Source organism: Phoxinus phoxinus (genome assembly GCF_949152265.1).
Source record: "Phoxinus phoxinus genome assembly, chromosome: 10".
Taxonomy (NCBI): Eukaryota; Metazoa; Chordata; class Actinopteri; order Cypriniformes; family Leuciscidae; genus Phoxinus; species Phoxinus phoxinus.
Genome location: NC_136885.1, coordinates 36,027,913 through 36,050,412, shown reverse-complemented (window position 1 = coordinate 36,050,412; position 22,500 = coordinate 36,027,913). Strand labels below are relative to the sequence as shown.

General features: G+C 40.2%; 2 protein-coding genes across 3 annotated transcripts in view; one reads left to right on the top strand and one right to left on the bottom strand.

The window, feature by feature from the left end:
* Positions 1–22,500, bottom strand: part of csmd3a (CUB and Sushi multiple domains 3a) — a 382,979-nt gene that overhangs the window by 168,974 nt on the left and 191,505 nt on the right. Inside the window, exons 31-34 of the mRNA XM_079626776.1 lie at positions 16,457–16,573; positions 3,652–3,765; positions 1,581–1,676; positions 1–141 (exon numbers count right to left, since the gene is read on the bottom strand). The exon at positions 1–141 is cut by the window's left edge and continues 63 nt beyond it. Of these exons, the coding sequence (XP_079482902.1) occupies positions 1–141; positions 1,581–1,676; positions 3,652–3,765; positions 16,457–16,573 (468 nt within the window). The remainder of the gene's footprint in view (positions 142–1,580; positions 1,677–3,651; positions 3,766–16,456; positions 16,574–22,500) is intronic.
* The window catches only part of slc25a32b (solute carrier family 25 member 32b), a 249,864-nt gene that overhangs the window by 214,014 nt on the left and 13,350 nt on the right, over positions 1–22,500 (top strand). The gene's annotated exons all lie outside the window — the stretch shown is intronic.

Genomic DNA, 22,500 nt, shown 5'->3' with positions numbered 1-22,500 from the left:
TGGCGCTGGCCCCGTGGAGAGAGTAGCCTGGGTTACACTCGAACAGCACAAACGTGCCCAGTCCAAAGTCGTTCCCAATGCGCTTCCCGTAGCGAGGCTCGGGCACGGAGCTGCACTGGGAAGCACTGGTCCGTGGAACAGCTGCGGAAAAACTTTGGATTTTTATAAATCTGCATAACAAATATACACTGTACAGTTCAAAAGTTTGGAGTCAACAACTTTTACATCAGTGTGACGATGCCGTCATGTCACGATCAGATACATATCACGAAACTGAACTCACGATGCCATATTATTGCGATACTCCAAGACATATGATAAAAGGTGAACAAAAAATTTTATGTTGATTAAAATGCTGAATTTTATACCACATTGTTTGTGCAAATGAATAGTCTTGGACTTGGTGCTGGAAACCCAAAGCACAATAGAGACACCAGAATAACAATATTCATAATTCTGAAGCTGAAAACGAATATGCTTGCACTCTTTTACTAACTAGATATATTTAAAATAATGTATAGGACACTTTTACTGGTAACATCAGATATTTTGCATTATCAGGACCAGTGTTGGGGAAATGCATTACAAGTAACTTGAGTTATGTAATCAGATTACTTTTTCAAGTAACTAGTAAAGTAACGCATTACTTTTAAAATTGACAACAAAATATCTGAGTTACTTTTTCAAATAAGTGACGCAAGTTACTTTGTTTTCCCATTTATTGACTGACAGCTCTCCTGTCCTCATGTTGAGACGTGTGTGTGTGTGTGTGTGTGTGTGTGAACATGATGTTTATTGTAGTTCTAGACTAAATGTGAGCATTTACTCATCTCACTTGCACAAAAAAATATTAAATATTCCTCAAAATGAATAAAATCAGTGAAATGCAGAATCAGAATACTATGCACACCTCCAATAACTAAATATGTTAAATAAAACATACATTTTTATGCATTTAATCTCACTTTATTGACCAATGTACTTCTGACCTTCGATGATTCAGTTAAATAAGCAAAAATGACTATAGATAGATGGAAAGGTTTGCTTGTCTGCTTTCCTCTACTGTACACATGTCCTTCAGTCTGAGGATTATTATTTCACTTTTGCTGTGAAAGGGTCTTTACATTTGCCCAAAAATACAATTTTTGTGTTATAAAAAAACAAGCCCAGCCCAGGTGGGGAAAAAAGTAAAGCAAATGTAACGTAACGCATTACTTGTCTAAAAAAGTAACTAAGTAATGCAATTAGTTACTTTTTAAGGGAGTAACGCAATATTGTAATGCATTACTTTTAAAAGTAACTTTCCCCAACACTGATCAGGACCCAGTGCATTATTATACATTATATTCAACATTACATATAGTAGTTCAATGTAGTGCTGACACTAAAACTTTTCAGTTCTCACACAGTATTTTTTTCTTGGGTGAACTATACACAATACATATCGTTACATTTTTGTATTGCGATATATTGTGACACGATATATTGTTATTACACCCCTAGTGTATACTGCAAAATAGCATGAGTGGAATGTAAGTATAGTTTCCCCACAGCCTTAATGTGAGTTGAGGAATACACACCTTGATACACGAAATGAAAGCCTTTAGCTGTACTGGGTCCCTCGGTTCTGAACCTGATGGTGATTTCATTGGCAGAGCTCAGCGGCAACGGCTCTGCTGTGAAATGAGAAATTTGAGGAGGTGAGGGGAAGAAAACATCTCTGTTATCTGTCTACAACCTCGGCATAAACCAGATCATCAGTGTGTGTGCCACATCAACAGCGTTACAGAAGTCATGTGTCTGCAGCCGTCCACAGGTTGAGGCTACGAGTGGAAATGTGTGTGTTGCATCCTTTTCTATTTTCTATTTTAATACAACATGCATTGTTACAAATTATATTATATACAGTGTCAGCATAGAAATGTGAGCGTTGAGCGTTGTATAAATTGAATAGCATTGCTAGGAAAATAATGAGATTATCTAATAATTCACTAATAATCTGAGCATTCAAATTTTAGAAACGGTTTCTATTTTTCTGCGACGTCGCGCTGGAACAACAAACACAAAGTGTGGCACTGATAATCTCAGGCACTGTTTATGTGCTTTATTTAATGTTAAAGCGTGTCATGTGACTGTGAATATCGTTTAGTGCTCCAGCTTTGAGCTGTAAAAGCAACACTGGATGATTCACCTCAGATCTTGAAATTAAACATGGAAACAAGAACGTTCAAAATGTGAACAAACAAGTGTATTCTTAGACAAAGATTGTTTTAGTAACTCAGTGGCCTATGTGTTTTAATAATGTTTAAATGGAGTAATATTTGTGAATTTGATTATGTACTTATCCATTTTCTTGCGAGTGTCGTCAAGATTCCGCTTACACACTGTTCTGATTGGCTGTGCACTCCCCGCGAAACTTCGCCCACACGCTGTTCTGATTGGCTGTGCACTCCCCGCGAAACTTCGCCCACACACTGTTCTGATTGGCTGTGCACTCGCCGCGAAACTCCGCCCACACGCTGTTCTGATTGGCTGTGCACTCGCCGCGAAACTCCGCCCACACGCTGTTCTGATTGGCTGTGCACTCGCCGCGAAACTCCGCCCACACGCTGTTCTGATTGGCTGTGCACTCGCCGCGAAACGCCGCGAAACACCGCCCACACGCTGTTCTGATTGGCTGTGCACTCGCCGCGAAACTCCGCCCACACGCTGTTCTGATTGGCTGTGCACTCGCCGCGAGACTCCCCCCACACGCTGTTCTGATTGGCTGTCCACTCGCCACGAGACTCCGCCCACACGCTGTTCTGATTGGCTGTGCACTCGCCGCGAGACTCCGCCCACACGCTGTTCTGATTGGCTGTGCACTCGCCGTGAGACTCCGCCCACACGCTGTTCTGATTGGCTGTGTACTCGGCGCGAGACTCCGCCCACACGCTGTTCTGATTGGCTGTGCACTCGCCGCGAGACTCTGCCCACATGCTGTTCTGATTGGCTGTGGGTTTTGATTGATTTGTACGCATCTCGCAGTCGCGTTGCGTCTAGTGTGGACAGACACATTATTTGTCGCTGGAATCTTATCGCATCGCATCTGGTTAGGACACAATGTTAGAAACTCTTTGCCATCGAGTCTCACTCTCGACTGATGCTTCCCTCACGGGCTGGGGAGCCGCTCAGCTCCGGGTCTGTGGAGGACTCATCATCTTTCGTGGCACATAAACTGCCTGGAGATGATGGCGGTCTTCAATGCGTTGAGACACTTCCTTCCAGACCTGAGGGGCCGTCACGTGCTTGTTCGGTCAGACAACACATCGATGGTCTGCTATATAAATCATTGGCTCAACCTTAAGTTTATCAAGCGACGAGAATACCTTTTGTACTTTTTCTTGGACTATTTTAAACATTGTCTTTACTAACTTTCTGGGCCGGCAAGTTTTAATTACAACAGAAGCCTCTGGAGGAGTGAGACACTCTCAGATTTAATCACTAATATCTTCATTTGTGTCCTGAAGATGAAGGAAAGTCTGACGGGGAACAACATGAGGAGTCATTACTGACAGAGTTTACAGTTCTGGGTGAACTAACCCTTTTAATGTCACCTGGTCTCGGCAGACGAGCCTTTAGTTGCTGTCCCGCGGTAAACAAAGCCTTTACCTGAGTGAGAGCCGTAGCTGGAGCTGAGGAGCGCAGACTCGGTCGAGGGCCCGTCGAAGATCTCAACCACATCATTAGAGCTCGTCTGGAAGAACAGAAACTGGCCGAAGAGAACTGTAGAGAGAGAAAGAGAAGAGAGACTGTAGTGTCCATCCATCTATCCATCTATTTATCCATCCATCCATCCATCCATCCATCCATCCATTTATCCATCCATCCATCTATCCATCCATCAATCTATTCATCCATCCATCCATCCATCCATCTATTCATCCATCCATCCATCCATCCATCCATCCATCCATCCATCTATTCATCCATCCATCCATCCATCCATCCATCCATCCATCCATCCATCCATCCATCCATCCATCCATCTATTCATCCATCCATCCATCTATTCATCCATCCATCCATCCATCCATCCATCTATTCATCCATCCATCCATCCATCCATCCATCCATCCATCCATCCATCCATCCATCTATTCATCCATCCATCCATCCATCCGTCCGTCCATCCATCCATCCATCCATCAATCTATTCATCCATCCATCCATCCATCCATCAATCTATTCATCCATCCATCCGTCCATCCATCCATCCATCTATTCATCCATCCATCCATCCATCCATCCATCTATCTAGAATCAGAAACAATTGGTATATTCCAAACATTTCCTAAACATCTCCTTTATGAAGTGTGTTTCCTCAGGCTGAACCCCGAACAGAAACGGCGTTTTCCCTTTAGTGGCTTTCAAAGGGACCGTGTGTGAAACAAGCAGTCGTAGAGCTAATAAAACTGAGTATATGACATCTTCAACATTATAGCTCATATTTCTGTCCCCCCTTATAGCAGTGTTCCCAACACAATCATCACTTATTGAATTCAGTAATAACCAGCCCTACTAAAGTCACCGCACAAAAGCCCTAACAAGAGATTCAAACTTCTGCAGGGAAATGCCATAAATTAATATCGCAACTCCAAATAAAGCCATAAAGCCGTGGAGGAGTCGATACAGGAACTGTAAAGAGAGTAAGTGAATGTGTTTCGCCCGAAGGCCTGAGAACACAGTCTGCCTTCAGGCCATCGCCGTACATTAGACACATGATAAAACACCAGTGAGAAAAACACAGCCATATGTTTGTCATTTCCTATGAATAATTCACAATCACTCTTGCTCTTTCTTTCTACTTTCAGGCATTTGAAGGAAATGTATTTCCTGTAATTGGATGAGGAACGGTAGTTGCACATTTGTTTCGTTTGAAAGCAGCAGAACACACTTTCAGCAACATATGAAGTTCACCTGAGGAGGTGAAGCAAAGATAACGCAATAATACAGCCACACAACACTGGGACTTTATGAAATCTTATACTGAAGGTTCATTACTAAACATCAGTGTTTTTGTCTTGTTTTCCTGTTAAAATAGCTAATGTATTAGATACAGTACATGTACAGTAGTGGCCAAAAGTCATTGTTAAAGATTTTGATAAAGTTTTTGTAAGCATATTGTGTATAGTTGTGCTTGGAGTTGATTGTTTTATTTGCGATGAATCATGAAACATTTTGGCAACATAATTTTTGCCCAAAAATTATGAACAGTATGAAAATATGAAGGAGTGGCAGAAAATATGGAGGGATGCAATAAATGCTAGAAAATATTGGGAGTGCAATACATTCAAGAAAATATGGAGTGTGTAATAAATGCAAGATAATATGGGAAGTGTCAGAAAAAATGAGGGACGCAATAAACGTAAGACAATATGGGGATGCAATAAAGGCAAGATAATATGGAAAATTTAATAAATGCAAGATAATATGGGGAGTGTCAGAAAAAATGAGGGACGCAATAAATGTGGGGGATGAAATAAAGGCAAGATAATATGGAGGGTGTAATACATGCAGGAAATATTGGGATGCAGAAAAAATGGGGAATGTCAGAAAAAAATGGGGGATGCAATAAATGCAAGAAAATACGGAGAATTGAATAAATGCAAGAAAATATGGAGAATTGAATAAATGCAAGAAAATATGGAGAATTGAATAAATGCAAGAAAATATGGAGAATTGAATAAATGCAAGAAAATATGGAGAATTGAATAAATGCAAGAAAATATGGAGAGTTGAATAAATGCTAGAAAATATGGAGAATTGAATAAATGCAAGAAAATATGGAGAGTTGAATAAATGCTAGAAAATATGGAGAATTGAATAAATGCAAGAAAATATGGAGAGTTGAATAAATGCTAGAAAATATGGAGAATTGAATAAATGCAAGAAAATATGGAGAATTGAATAAATGCAAGAAAATACGGAGAATTGAATAAATGCAAGAAAATACGGAGAATTGAATAAATGCAAGAAAATATGGATGATGTAATAAATTATAATTACATCTAATAATAATATAATTATTATTATAATTCATCTTAATTGTATTCATTAATTCATCTTAATTCTGTAAAGTGGCCATAGTGACAGATCTCTCCACTTTTATTGCCCGCCGGGTTAAGAATCCCACGTCCGCTTACACTGTTTATGACACATTCACACGCTGACGGTTTGTCTCATGAATATTAATTTGGTGATCCTCGACATTGAACTTCCTGGAGTGCCCAGGAACTAATTCATATTCATGAGACAAGTCTTAGCCATAGCTTACATTCCCCCATGTGAAATATTTCTACTCAACCTTTTCTCATGTTTTTATAAATATTTCAGTACATCTCCAATCAGTATTAACATAGAGATCCGCAATATCTGCACTTCAAAAGACATTTCTACAGCACATCATTGCTTCAAAATCCATCTTTTCATAACTGACTGTTAAACATGAACTATTTTTACGCACTGGCATTGACTAAACAAACAGTGTTGTCTAATCACAACTCATGCTTCATCTTCAATCAGCTCTATTATCAGCAGTCAATAATGAAAACCTCCTGGAATTAATACTTGAGAGGATGAGATGCCAAAGCCCGCTCGGGATGCGGTTTGGCAAGCTTAGCCAATCTTATTATAATACAGGTACAGGATATTAGTCAGCAAATCAATATCAAGCATCCATTGCACGATTAATCCTGACAGACACAAAGGACGCTGGGTAATTGGGTCTTCTGTTGTTTTTACACAGGAGTGTGTGGTGTTTGATCTTCACACAATGTCAGATAAGCAACACTGTTCTCCACACACACACACACACAGGTCACACACGATTCTCCCCCGAGGACTGATAAATTAAACAATCACAATGATCCGAACTCATGCGCAGAATAGAAAGCTCAGCCTTTTCAACTGGTAATGGTTTATTAAGTCGAGGAAACTGCACTGCTGTTGGCACGGCAACCACATCCCATCTCAACAAGGACAGCTAATCCAGTGGACATGTTTCCAGCGGAGGTCAGGATTGTGATGTAAAGGGTAATGGTGAACGTCTGTTCATGTCCTCCGCATCTAACAGAGCCGTCGGGCTTTTACCAGTGTACACATACATCAGCAGCGGTTTCTTCTCCGGCGGAAGCTGCTGTCTGAGATGACGGACACACACACACACACACACACACACACACACACACACACACACACACACACACACACACACACACACACACACACCACACACACACACACACACACACACACACACACACACACACACACACACACACACACACACACACACACACACACACACACACACACACACACACACACACACACACACACACACACACAGCTTCTGTTGTGGCCGGCTTGGCTTCAGAAGTGTTGTTCATTTCAAAAAGCTGAACTTAAAAATGAGCCAAACATCTCTGAGATGAATCTGACATCCCCATATTTTCTTGCATTTATTCAATTCTCCACAGTGTCGTGCATTTATTGCATCCCTCATTTTTTCATACACTATTTTATTTATTACATCAATGATATTTTCTAGCATTTATTGCATCCCCATGTGTTCTGCATATCCTATATTTTCTTGCATTTATTCAATTCTTCATATTATCTTGCCTTTAATGCATCCCCATATTTTCTGCTTCTCCATATTTTCTGCATCTCCATATTTTCTGCATCCCCATATGTTCTTGCATTTATTAAATTCTCCATATTGTCATGCATTTATTGCATCGGTCATATTTTCTGACACTCCCAGTATTTCCTTGCATTTATTACATCATTCATATGTTCTGCATATCCTATATTTTCTTGCATTTATTAAATTCTCCAAATTGTTGTGCATTTATTGCATCCCTAATTTCTTCTGACACTCCCAATATTTTCATGCATTTATTGCATCCCCATACTTTATTCTGCATCCCCTATATTTCTCCCATATTTTCTGCATCCCCATATTTTATTGCTTTTAATAAATTCTCCACATTGTCTTGCATTTATTGCATCCTTAATTTTTTCAGACACTCCCTATATTTTCTTGCTTTTATTACACCATTCATATTTTCTAGCATTTATTGCATTCCCCATATGTTCTGCATATCCTATATTTTCTTGCGTTTATGAAATTCTCCATATTATCTTGCCTTTATTGCATCCCCATTTTATGCATCTCCCATACTTTCTTCTGCATCTCCATATTGTCTTGGCTTTATAGCATCCCTCATATATTCTGACACTCTTCTGATAAACGTGTCCGTTCAGTGAAACCGCTCATCACTTTCTCCAGTTTGCTGTCAAACAGAAGCTCCACACAGCGTCTGCTCCTCAACAACAGAGTCGCGGTGATCAGAGAATAACTAGATCTTAATGCCGACAGAATGATGGGAAGAAAGGACTGGGCCTGGAGCCGGATCCGCGGGGAAGCCCGATGCTACACCTCGATGCTAACACACACACACACACACCGCTTCAAACACTAGCAGACAACATGGATATGAACCCCCGGCGCTCTGACACAAACTCTTGTGTCAATTATTCAAGGCGGTGAAACAGACAGTGACAACAACACGACGACAAACATTAGCGCTAGCAAAGCGCTGGTATCGCTGCAGTTAAAGCTCGGTGACTCATCTCTCAGGAGTACGATTCTTCCCAGCGTGTTTCTCGCTAGGCTAAGCCGCAGGCAATGTTCACACACACACACCGACGCCGGGCTTTCCAGAGACAGTCGAGGAAAAGTTTTGCACTTAAACAACTCTGGATCTGCTTTACATTCTCCTCCGGCCCTGTCTCCACTACCGGCCCACATCGCTTTAAAGAGAACAAGTTATGCTCATTTTATTTCGGTGTCTGCTCGTATACATGTGCATGATCTAAACGTGTTTCTCACACTGTACAACTGTGTTTGAGCTCCTGTCTCTTTCAAAACTGCCTTTCCAAAAAAGCTCTGATTGGTCAACCAGTAAATGATAAATGTCATATTTTTTTTGCATTGATTATATCCCCCATATTTGCTTGCACTTATTGTATCCATCATATTTTTAATCAATTTTATTGCATCCTCAATATTTTCTGGATCCCAATATGTTCTTGCATTTATTAAATTCTCCATATTTTCTTGCATTTTTTGCATCCCCATATTGTCTGACACTCCCTCAACTCTTTAACTCGGCTCTTAAAGGGGTCATGACATGAGAAACCAAATTTGCCTTGATCTTTTGGTATATAAGAGGTCTTTGTACCATTAAACGTCCTGCAAGTTTCATAGCTTAAGACGTCCTCCCCATTATAAACGAATCATTTATTTAATCAAGCTCTAAATTCAGCTCGTTCTGGATCCATGGTGAGAAGTGACGTCACGGTGCGAAGTGACGTACCAGCGTTTGCATATGACCGCCTCCAGCACAAGACAACTACGCTTTAAGCGCAAGACAACTACGCTCATTTCGTATCATTGTCGCGCCCGCGCCTCACAAGTGTTCAGTCGCCGGACAGCGAGTGGGTCTGTGTGCAGGGAAATGACGACGCCGCAGATGTGCTGTTCCTGCTGTGGACAAACAACATCTGTGAATACGCTGCGAAAGATCCAGTCGTCAGGGAAAAATGGATGCACTTTATTTTTTGCGGACGTCTCAGTCACGGCAGTGTTAGTTTAAGCGTTTGTTCTATACATTTGAAGGATGACTGTTTTGAGAACAAATCCCAAAATGATGCAGAAAACTGTTGCTCAAAGATAAGTCCGTGCCGACTATTCTGGGCTCAACAACGACGACGCAAACTGTAAGTAATGTGTTTAAAACTTTAAACTACTTTTTAAATACGCTGAATCCGCAAATGTTCTGGCTGGGGGCGTTAATAATTAATGCATAGGCACTGACGTTAGCCAATCATAACAGTGGGCGTTAACACTGAACTCTTAAAGGGGAAACACCCCCAAAACAGACTGTGTGAATCAGAGGATGAGAAACAGGGAAAAGGTCATAAATCACTACATTTTAAAAGTTTTTTGTAAAAAAAAACTATAGTAATACTATAATTGCACCTAAGGGAACATAATAATAAAAAATAAAAAAACATGTCATGACCCCTTTAAAGAAAGCTCATAGTTCCCTCACTCGTAATAAAGACATTGCGCTGTCATTCATATTTGTACAATACCATCTTTCTGACAAGACTTGAATGCACCATTGCTTTGAGACTGCAGGTCACACACACAAACCACAATATTTCACACTGAAGAAAAGGCAAAATGAAAAACACACAATAGGCGCGTTTGATTATGCGTTCATCGCTCGCTTCCCCAACACTGGCTCTCGTGTTAATTGCATTAGCCTGCAGTGTGTTCTCTGTGTCGGAGATTGCCAAGCATGTACAGCCGACGCTCAGAGATGGAAACGGGTGATCGCGCGCTTTGTTGAATCCACAGCTACACACGTGGGTGTCTGCAGTCATTCGGTGTGTTTGATGCGACACTGGCCCCCGGGCACGTCCTCACACTCGTACACACACACACACACACCCACCGAAGAGCCCGTGTCCTCAGGCCCAGATTCCCGCGCTCATGCTCTCTGGAACATCTGCCACCAGTTTAAGAGGGAGTGAGTTTGGACTGTTGACAGGGAGCAGGTTGGGATTAGCGTGAGCAACGCAACTGTACATCCACGACATTGTGATTGGCATGAAAAGAGCCGAGCCCTGCATAAAACACGAGCTGTCTGCTGCGGTTTACAGAAGTCTAATCGAGTCTCTAATGCAGAAGCTCTCACGACACTGCCAAGATTCCTCATACGCTGGGAACACTGAGGGAACAACGGGAACAGATTTTGCTGCGTGCTGCAGATGCGCAGTGTACGGTCGGCAACTTTCTATAAACACGCGCGCGCGAGTCTAACATGCGCGAGTCATGCCTAAGGCGCTCGTTTGGCAGCTGTGAATAATTCAGTTTTCCTTTCAAAAAGACAGATGCTGTTTAAAAAATGTCCGGATTTATTATTTGTGACAGAATAATTAAACATTAAAAGCTGGCCAAAAAAAGGAGAACTGCCTTATTATTCCGTTCAAAAGGTCCTGTATAATTGACGAGCTTTAATGAGAAATAAATACTTCTGACAGTTCTTCTTTTCGGAGCTGAATTATCCCTCAGTTTCTGCACCGACATCTAATTGATCTCCAACGGGATGCACTTTTAACTAAATAAAACCTTAATTGAAGTTTTGGGTTATTTTGTTCCGTTTAGTCATTAAAGTCGACATGAAAAACATTTCACTTCCATAATTGGACATGATAGTCAAGGAGAAAAATAAATGCAAATATGAACTTTATAGATTGACATGCTTCAAAGAGTCTTTGATGAATAGAAAGTTCAAAAGAACAACATTTTTCTTAATAAAAAATCTTGGTAACACTTTATTACCAAGGTATTCATAATGTACATTAAAATACATTCTATCTGTTCATAAATAAACCAAAGTTAACATGCATTATAATATTCACAGATTCCTTGTTCCGTTGTTTGTCGTGTGTTTTAATGCATAATAATTTCTAGTGATATTATAACTGTGGTTGACGTTCATAATGCATTATATATACAGGCTTTAAGTAAAGTGTTACCGACATGGCCCCGGTTCCCCAAAACGTTCTTATCGCTAAGTAGTTCTTAACCTATTCCTTAACCTCTCTCTTAACGTTATGGCACGATTCCCGACACGTTCGTACGCTAAGTATATCTTCTGTAAGTAAGTTAGTCTTCAGAAATCAGCGCAGCACAGTACAAGTCAAACTATGGTATGTTGACAATGTTGTGTCTCAACAATGATTTTATGTTATGGACATTTTAAGACTAATAATAAAATATGTTCGCAATGTAAACAGGCCTATTTATGAAGTTGACTTTATTTGGTATCAGAACTAATATGGTGGTAATTAGCCTAGGCTATTTCGTAATGTCATTAAAGCGTTTACATTGGCAATCACTTCTGATAATTAAAATCTGGCAAACAATTTGGCTCTAAATGGCTAAGATCTATAAATGGCTAAGATCTATAAATGGCTAAGATCTATAAATGGGTAAGATCTATAAATGGCTAAGATCTATAAATGGCTAAGATCTATAAATGGGTAAGATCTATAAATGGCTAAGATCTATAAATGGCTAAGATCTATAAATGGGTAAGATCTATAAATGACTAAGATCTATAAATGGCTAAGATCTATAAATGGGTAAGATCTATAAATGGCTAAGATCTATAAATGGCTAAGATCTATAAATGGCTAAGATCTATAAATGGCTAAGATCTATAAATGGCTAAGATCTATAAATGGGTAAGATCTATAAATGGCTAAGATCTATAAATGGCTAAGATCTATAAATGGCTAAGATCTATAAATGGGTAAGATCTATAAATGGCTAAGATCTATAAATGGCTAAGATCTATAAATGGCTAAGATCTATAAATGGCTAAGATCTATAAATGGCTAAGATCTATAAATGGCTAAGATCTATAAATGGGTAAGATCTATAAATGGCTAAGATCTATAAATGGCTAAGATCTATAAATGGCTAAGATCTATAAATGGCTAAGATCTATAAATGGGTAAGATCTATAAATGGCTAAGATCTATAAATGGCTAAGATCTATAAATGGCTAAGATCTATAAATGGGTAAGATCTATAAATGGCTAAGATCTATAAATGGCTAAGATCTATAAATGGCTAAGATCTATAAATGGGTAAGATCTATAAATGGGTAAGATCTATAAATGACTAAGATCTATAAATGGCTAAGATCTATAAATGACTAAGATCTATAAATGGCTAAGATCTATAAATGGCTAAGATCTATAAATGGCTAAGATCTATAAATGGCTAAGATCTATAAATGGCTAAGATCTATAAATGGCTAAGATCTATAAATGGCTAAGATCTATAAATGGCTAAGATCTATAAATGGGTAAGCATGGTGGTGTCCAGTAAGCGACCAACTATGGCAGCGATCCAACGTGTCCTTGTACTGAATCAAAGGCGGCGCTGGTGTTGTGCCGAATTTCGACCCCCGCCAAATTATTCCCCCCCTAGCATTGGTAGGTTAGGATTAGTTGTGGGGGAGGGGTTAGGATTAGGCAATCAGGCACTGACTTCAACGAGGGGGGTAATAATTTGGCAGGGGGTCGAAACTCGGCACAACACCGGCCGCGGAGCCGTTTAGTCCATGTCAATTTTTTTATTCTGCAAAACTTAAGCCCTTTTGACATTTTGCCTGACGTCCTGCCAGGACCTTGGTGTTCCTGATCCGGAGGCAGACATCTTCCTTGCTATGTCGCTCCACAGCTCTTTTCTGTTGCTGTTGCACAAGTTATCCCGAAAGCTGGAAAACAGTGTCACCTTGTGCAAGCTCACCTCGTCCAGCAAAACTTCCAGTTCCTCTGACGAGAAGCGTTGTGCCTTTTTTTAACGTTGCTTCCCCACCATATTCTGTATCTAACTCTCTCTCTCTGTTCATTGCAGATAGGTTGCTTTTTATTGAAAACATTAACCAATGGCAATCAATACCGCATTAAACAGACGTAACTGCAGCTGCTTGCCAATCAATTCTGATTATAAAGTACCGTACCATTAATATAAAAGTGTGTTACATGATTTTTAGAAGTCGTTAAACCCGTGTCAAGAAGCGGCACAACGGATAAGGAGGGATGATTAGCGAGGGATACCCAGTTCGTCACAACATATCGTGTGAACATATTACTGACAATTTGATCATTTAATTGATAACTGATAACTATGTTAAAATAAATGTTACTGGAACAATTTGAGGAATGTTTCATTTGCATAGAACGTGTTGTCTTTCTTTATCGCCGTAACGCACTGTTGTGTGAAGTGGAGATTTGATTCCTGAGCAATCGATGCCAACTAATCCGGCACTTGACTCGTAACGTCGAGCGTAAGGGGCAGCGTGTAGAAGCTTCCTACGGGACACTCGGGGAACACACTTAGGAACAAAAACTACTTTGGTAAGATATATCTTTCGAGTCTTCTTAGAGCGAGTGAGCGTTATCGGGGAACCGGGCCCTGTTTTGTAACATTACTCGTGAATTCATTTTAAGCAAAGTTTTTTTTTTAAACACGTAATGGAATGTCATTCACCAATTATTTGCATAAATTATTAGTACAGAAATACAAAAGACAACCTTTTCAGAGACTAAAAATACTCTGGAGTGAAAGTCACCAGCCTGACCGTGGTCTATTTTAAATCTGAGGAAGAAACTCTGAAAGTCTAAAAGTTTTTTGAAGAGTTGAGAACTTGAAGTCCTGTTTGATGTGATATTTTAAGAAGAGCTTCAGCGGTTTGTGTTTTCTATTCTTTCTTCTCATAGACAGTTAAATCATCAGAACACTTTCATAATCAAGCGCGACGCCTCACGGCATCATCCCCAACTCTTGCCATTTAGTAGAACTTATTAATATAAACTGAAGAGGGTTTGAAACTGATAAAACACATGAAAGAAGGGCTACTCGAAGACTTTCAGGATGTGTGTCTCTGCAGAACTTGCACACTTCAGTTTTCTCGGACAGTTTGTGTAACGTTTGAAACTGATATGAAAGTACTTCAAAAGTCAATCAAATATCATTACATATAATTTGCCAATTAAAAACCAATGCATTTCTATGCACATATGCTCAGCAGATCGGGGTGGAGGGGGGGTGTTATGGACTACACTATCAAAAACATTCATTACATGCAATCGTAAGCAATAGTCAGGTTATTATAAAAATAATAAATGCATGCAATAATTCCAAAATGGGGTCCAACATGTCTGAGATCACTAGTATGTCTTTATTGCATCTCCCATATTCTCTGACACTCCCTATATTATCTTTCATTTATTGCATCCCTCATTTTTTATGACACTCCCAATATTTTATGCATTACATCATTCAAATAGTCTAATATTTATTGCATTGCCCATATTTTATGAATCTCCCATATTGTCTTGCATTCATTGCATCCCTATATTTTCTTGCATTTATTCAATTCTCCACATTATCTTTCATTTATTGCATCCCTCATATTTTCTGACACTCCCCGTTTTTTTTTCTTATTTTTTTTTCTTGCAGAAAACACTAGTATACATTTTTTAATTCAATAAAATATTAATATATGTTTTCAAAGTAACCGTACTGCACTGCCGTTACCGGACGAGAACAGAACAGATCTGAATAATGACTCTATTGTCTTCTGTAGAGCTGCTTTACTCTCATATTTGATGAAGTTTGCATCATTGATTCTGTTATTTAGCCACAGAAGCTTTTGAGTCACGTCTTGTTCGATTACATCTCATCTCGTGTCTAGTTCTGACCCTTTCACAGGCTGGACAAAGTATAATAAAGTGACATTTGCGTCCGCCCACATCTACAGTATCACATCTCTATAGTCCGAGCCGTTCTGAAGGAGAAGTTTCTCCGGTTCATACAAGGTCACTGAAACATTCTCCTCCGCTTGATCCTGGACGCCTCGGTCTCTCGCTGTGCACAGCCGATGCCGCTTGTTACGAGCAAAACTAAACAAATACAGTGTGTACATGCATAAAATATGAGGCAGTCTAAGCATGATCTCAGTCGCCCCAGAGACTCAAAGCACAACCGCTCTCAGAAGTCGTGATCCTGCCGGCAAACCAGACCGTCTGAGATGTAGATTTTAGAAACCCTTTACGACTACAGGATTGCTGCCGTTGTTACACACACACACACACACACACACACACACACACACACACACACACACACACACACACACACACACACACACACACACACACATTTAATTTGTGACTGCTGTGCCTATTCAATTACAGGAAAAGCAGTTCTCAGAAATGAAAAGAAAGAACATTCCCCTCATTAAGCGTGTTATTTTCACAGCGGCACATGCATGTTCTGTACAGTAGCAGCAAATGTGACCCTGGACCACTAAACCAGTCACATGGGCAATTTTTTTTTAAAATTGAGATTTATTAAATCATCTGAAAGCTGAATATATAAGCTGAAAATCTGGAATCTGAGGAGCAAAAAAATCTAAACATTGAGAAAATCTCCTTTAAAGTTGTGCATTTATGTTCACGATTGTGCTGCATTCACTCACAAAAATACATGTTTTATATATTTACGGTAGGACATTTACTAAATATCTTCATGGAACATGATCTTAATATCCTCATGATTTTTGGCATAAAAGAAAAATTTATAATTTTGACCCGTACAATGTATAGTTGCTATTGCCACAGATATACCCGTGCGGCTCCAGACTGGGTTTGGGTCACAGGGTCACAGGGTCACAGGGTCACAGGGTCACAGGGTCAGGTATAGTCTCCCCTCGATCACCTTGATGGTGATTTGTGTTGAAACGCTGCTTCTTACCGAACTCTCCCGGCACCGAGATCTCGTACACGCAGGACTGGCCCTCGCTGTAGTTGCGAGGATAGTTGGGGGACAGAACGGTGCCCTCGGACCCCGTGGAGCGGCTCCCACACGGCGCTGGAGGAAACACACATGAGGACGTTCAGTTTCAATGCATGATAATATCCAACACACATCGTTCCCATCATGTTATGCTCGTTTAACTGACCAGTTCAACATGCCGATCAGCTATCTTTCCTTATTTCTTGTTTTAATGCATTTTAAATTTAAATTTAATTCTATTGATTATTTTTGATATGCAAGCCACCATTACTCTGATCACTTCCCTCTATTAGTGTCCTTACAAATGACAGTCTGCACTGAAGGAATCATGCTGCTGCTTTCATTGATCTTTTGGACGGATGGATGGATGATAGATTGATGGATGATTGATGGACAGATTAATGGAAGGATGGATGGATGATTGATGGATGGATGATTGATGGACAGATTAATGGAAGGATGGATGGATGATTGATGGATGGATGATTGATGGACAGATTAATGGAAGGATGGATGGATGATTGATGGATGGATGATTGATGGACAGATTAATGGAAGGATGGATGGATGATTGATGGATGGATGATTGATGGACAGATTAATGGAAGGATGGATGGAAGGATGATTGATTGATGGATGGATAGATTAATGGATGGATGGATGGAAGGATTATTGATTGATGGATGGATAGATTAATGGAGGGATGATTGATGGATGGATGGAGGGATGATTGATGGATGGATGGATGATGGATGGATGGATGGATGATGGATGGATGGATGATTGATGGACAGATTAATGGAAGGATGGATGGATGATTGATGGATGGATGATTGATGATTAATTGATGGATGGATGATTGATGATTAATTGATGGATGGATAGATTAATGGATGAATTAATGGATGGATGGATGGATGATTGATGGACAGATTAATGGAAGGATGGATGGATAATTGATGGATGGATGATTGATGGATGGATGAATTAATGGATGGATGACTGATGGATGGATGATGGATGGATGATTGATGATTAATTGATGGATGGATGGATGGATGGATGATTGATTGATGGATGGATGGATGGATGGATGGATGGATGGATGGATGGATGGATGGATGGATGGATGGATGATTGATTGATGGATGGACAGATTAATGGAAGGATGGATGGATGATTGATTGAAATATTACTAAAATATATACTAATTTTTTTTAAACTTTAGACAAAATAATAATACAAAATAATACAACAATAATAATAATAAAACATCACTGATGTGATGCATTGTTTCCTGTAATTGTTATTCCTGTATAAATAAATTTTGGCACATTCAAATATAATGTGGTTTAAATGTACATTCTCAACAGTTGTTTAATAATTCACTGTGCCGTCTTTATAGAAAAATAGCATGATGACATTTGTTCATGACGCGTTTATGGTTTTATGCTGACAAATCCAGTGTGTAGTTATTATAGCTGAATAAAATTGCACATTATCAACTCTTATAAAAGTTCTTGCAATAAACATATATTTTTTGTAAAATTGCCTCGTAATGTTAGAGCAAATACAAAATATACTGACACTTCATTTAAACACATGTACCTGTGGCATAAAAATGTAGGGATCAGGGGGTGGAGATTGGCAGGTTTAGGGGTGGGGTTAGGGATCAGGGGGTGGAGATTGGCAGGTTTAGGGGTGGGTTTAGGGATCAGGGGGTGGAGATTGGTAAGTTTAGGGGTGGGGTTAGGGATCAGGGGGTGGAGATTGGCAGGTTTAGGGGAGGGTTTAGGGATCAGGGGGTGGAGATTGGTAAGTTTAGGGGTGGGTTTATTCAGATCCAACTCCTCCCCCTGGATTTTGGGTTCTGCAGTGAGGACCATCTCGATTAAACGGCTGTTTGAATTATTTCTCCACAATAAGTGAAACAAATTAGCTTAATGCAAGAGAGATATAATTGAGGCAAAAGTGGGATAAAAAGTGATTCTGATCTAATGGAGCAGGCAGAAGCTTTCATCCAGTCATACGACTCTATGAAATATAAATCTTTCTTTCCAATGACATTTATAGCCTTTGACTTGCACAAGTGGGAGAGCGTCTGCGGCGTTTGCATTATTTGATGTGAAATCCAAAGTCTCTGTGTGGGTTTATTTACTGCTGATCCCACGATATTCTGCGGTGAAATATTAATTCCAGATGATTAGCAAACAAGACGCTGTGACAGAGTCAATACATCAGAGCGCTAAATCATCCGCTCCTGAGTCAAAGAACAGCGGAATATGCGACTCGTGTAATAATTGCTCATCTCAGCGGTTGACAAGAAAAGTGTTTACTACGTTCCATGTCAATATAAACATCTCCCAGCGCTGCTGTTTCACAAATCCATAAACGCATGCCGTATCAAACTCACACAGTGCAATGACTTGCAAAAGTTGGTGATTTTTCTTTCCAAATGACTGGCTTTATGATTTGAGATGCACACTGTGGGACTTGTGCACAATTATGACATTAAGAGATGGGGGTAAAAACTTTTGCACAGGATGATCATGTGTACATTTAGTTAAAAAATCTAATTATTTTATGTAGTACCGACCCTTCAGAAGAAAAATATGATCTCAAAATAGTACAGTTATTGTTGGAAAGGGTTGAGATGCTGCACACATTATTGAGAATTACTGTATTTTGAAATGGGTCATTGGTATAAATCCAGCTGTTATCTCGGTTTGTGCAGCCAAAAATAATCTGTCATGTGGAATAGCTTGTTCAGGAAATTAATAAATATTTTTTTATGGTCCCTCTTATTCTGCAGATCATATATATACAGTATATTAGATATTAGCTCAGACAGACACACACACACACACGCGCGCGCACGCACACACACATTTGAATGCTTTTATTTGGATCTGAAAGACATTACAAAAGAAAACAAGATCCAAATACTCTGGGAAGGGTCTTTGACAAGGTGACAGATCTACAGTTCATGGCTCACACACTTGTACATGTACCTTTATAACACTACTCAACACATTAAGGATAAACAAAACATCTTCGTCTCCATATCTGCATGCTCCCGATGGTGGCTGAAACAGAGCAGAATTTTGCAAGCCTTTTTGCCTCCTTTTTTTGCAGCCCCCCTAACTGCATCCCCCTGATCACATTCTTATGGACATGGCCTAAACTTCCAAATACCAGAATGATTAATTTACAATTATATCCTAGTTGGTGAATGAGATCTACCAGTGGTTGATATTTCAATAGTTTGGAATAGTAGCAAGTATCCATATACAGGTCAAAACTGCAGCCCACCTCAAACACACACACAGATCTCATAACCTCATTTACAAATACAATGTCAGGAGTATTTGGGATATTTTTAAAGTAATCACTGTCAGATGCGTTATGATGAAACCAGTTAAATTGTACAGTGCTATGCTTGTAAATCTTACTATCATGTCCACAGATTAGCTTTAGCAAGTCCTTTGCAACCAGATCAACCAAACGGTCATGTCTGGCCACATACAGTCCTTTATAGTTGTAACATCCGTTTAGTATGTGAGCAACTGTTTCATGTTCCTGCTGAGTTGGGTGTAGTATACAGTAGGGTTCATGCTTTGATGGATACCATGTTGCCAAATTGTACTTCGTTGGAAGACACTGTAATCTTGCTTTAATCATGAATATTAGAATATCGTCTGAGATTGAAGGGTTTGTCAGGACAGAGTGAGACACTGAATGGTCGGCAAACTGAAGTAATGCTAGTTTTCCTTGTAATCTGAGACCCGTCCAGTGCTGTCCATTTTGAGTCTGTCTAAGGTGAAGAATCGAAGCTCTTGTGTGTTTAATCTGTAGATGGTGAGGTGTACTGTCTTTATTAATGATCGCCAGGGTGGAGACCAGCGGATCGGTGATGATGTTGTCGTTGAGAGCAACTACTTCTCCGGCGGGTCCCAGCCAGGACAGCTGTGTTCCTGTACGGCAGCAGAGATCATTTAAATCTAGCCAGTCGGAGCGCACTCCAAATCCGGCCGCTCTGATGTCCAACTTCCCGTTCTGCTTTAGTTTAAAACCGAGAAACTGGGACTCGTTTGTAGAAGCAGCAGGTACTTTGCGACGCTGTAGATGTAAAAATAGTGATTCGCGTGATAGTTCTCTAACCGTTGTGTCGTCATTGTTGAGCATGTTTAGAAGATGTCCTGTTCTGGAAGCGGTGTAGAGCCATTCAATGTTTGGGGCACCGAGACCTCCGTCTCTACGCGGCTGGAAGATAATGTCCCGAGTTGTACGACTATTAAGACAAAACCATTTCCTCACCATCTTCACCGTTTCGTTGTTCAGCGCTGCCAGTGTACGTTGTGGAATATGTACGTTCGGGAAAAGGTGTTGGATTTTAGCCGCTGCGATCAGCCTGACGGCTTCAATCTTCATCATGATGGGGAGTGGGGCAGCATCAATCAGCCCAAGTCTTTGGCTGTACTCGTGACACAGCTCTGTGATCTGTTCCTCCCAATCGCCACTGACGTTAAATTTATGACCCAGATAAGGATATGTTTCGTGGCGTTCATACAGTCGGATAGGTTTCTGCATTAATGAGAAGGCAGGGGGTTTATCAGACTTTGCTTTATACCATCTGTTTCCTCCGCTGCGTCTTTCATAGAATGCAGCACATTTTGTGTGTTTGATGTCCAAACCTGACCAGCTTATGAACTCATCTGTGCGGAGGAGCATGTTGGAAATTACACTTTCATCCCTTGAGGAGATTTCCACATCGTCCGCATAGCCTTGCACTGGGTTTGGGGACCGCACACCTGCTGGCGCGCACTGGCACAACCACTTCATCCAGGAATTAATCGCCAGAATGAAATTGATGGCGCTCCACGGGCACCCTGTTTTGATGCCGATTTTAAGTGGTATGGGATCGGTTAGGGTGCTTCCACATATGACTTGGATGTAAGAGTTGTTGTAGACATCTTTAATTATGTTTGCATACAGCTGTGGTAGTCTTATTTCATCTAATGCGAAAAACATAACATCATGGGGCAATGTGCCAAATGCATCACGAAAATCCAAAAAGACAGTGAAGAACTTTGTAGATGAGTGTTTGAAATCATCTATTCCCGTTTTAAGACAGAAGACATGTTCGTTCATCCCCTGCCTATTAATATAAGCTTTTTGCTTTGGTGAAAGTATTCCTGTCTCTACTAACCAAGGAAGTATTCGTGACAGCATACACTTCATAAACAGCTTATAGACTGTCGGTAGTAAGGAGATATCTCTCCAGGTAGACGGGTCGTCAGGAATATTATCTTTTTTGGGGATACGGTGGATCAGGGCCCCTTTCCATGAATCTGGAACTTTACCATTCTCCAGACAGATGTTAAATATATTGGTCAGAATTGGGCACACCATTTGTTTGTTAGTTTTCAGCGTTTCAGTGTGACACAATCACACTCACTCACACACACACTCGCACACACACACACACACACACACACACACACACACACACACACACACACACACACACAAACACTCACACAAACACTCACACAATCTCAATCACACTGGCACACGCGTGTGTGTGTGTGTGTGTGTGTGTGTGTGTGTGTGTGTGTGTGTGTGTGTGTGTGTGTGTGTGTGTGTGTGTGTGTGAGAGAGCCGTCAAGCCCTCGTGGGTTTAGTCCACACTCACATCCATTATTAATCGATGTTATACAGGTGGAAGAGCACAATCCTCAAACGACACAAAGAACACAATATACTTCTGCACTGCACTATATAATGGCATCTCTACTTTATGTCTGTGTGTGTGTGTGTGTGTGTGTGTGTGTGTGTGTGTGTGTGTGTGTGTGTGTGTGTGTGTGTGCACGCATGCAGTTTGGTTGGCGTCATGTATCCTTCTTTCTTCCCCTTCAATCACCTGAGCAACAAACAATTCCTCATGGATAAAATCAATCATATTTTCTCATTTAGAAATACTTGTATATGAAAATGGATAT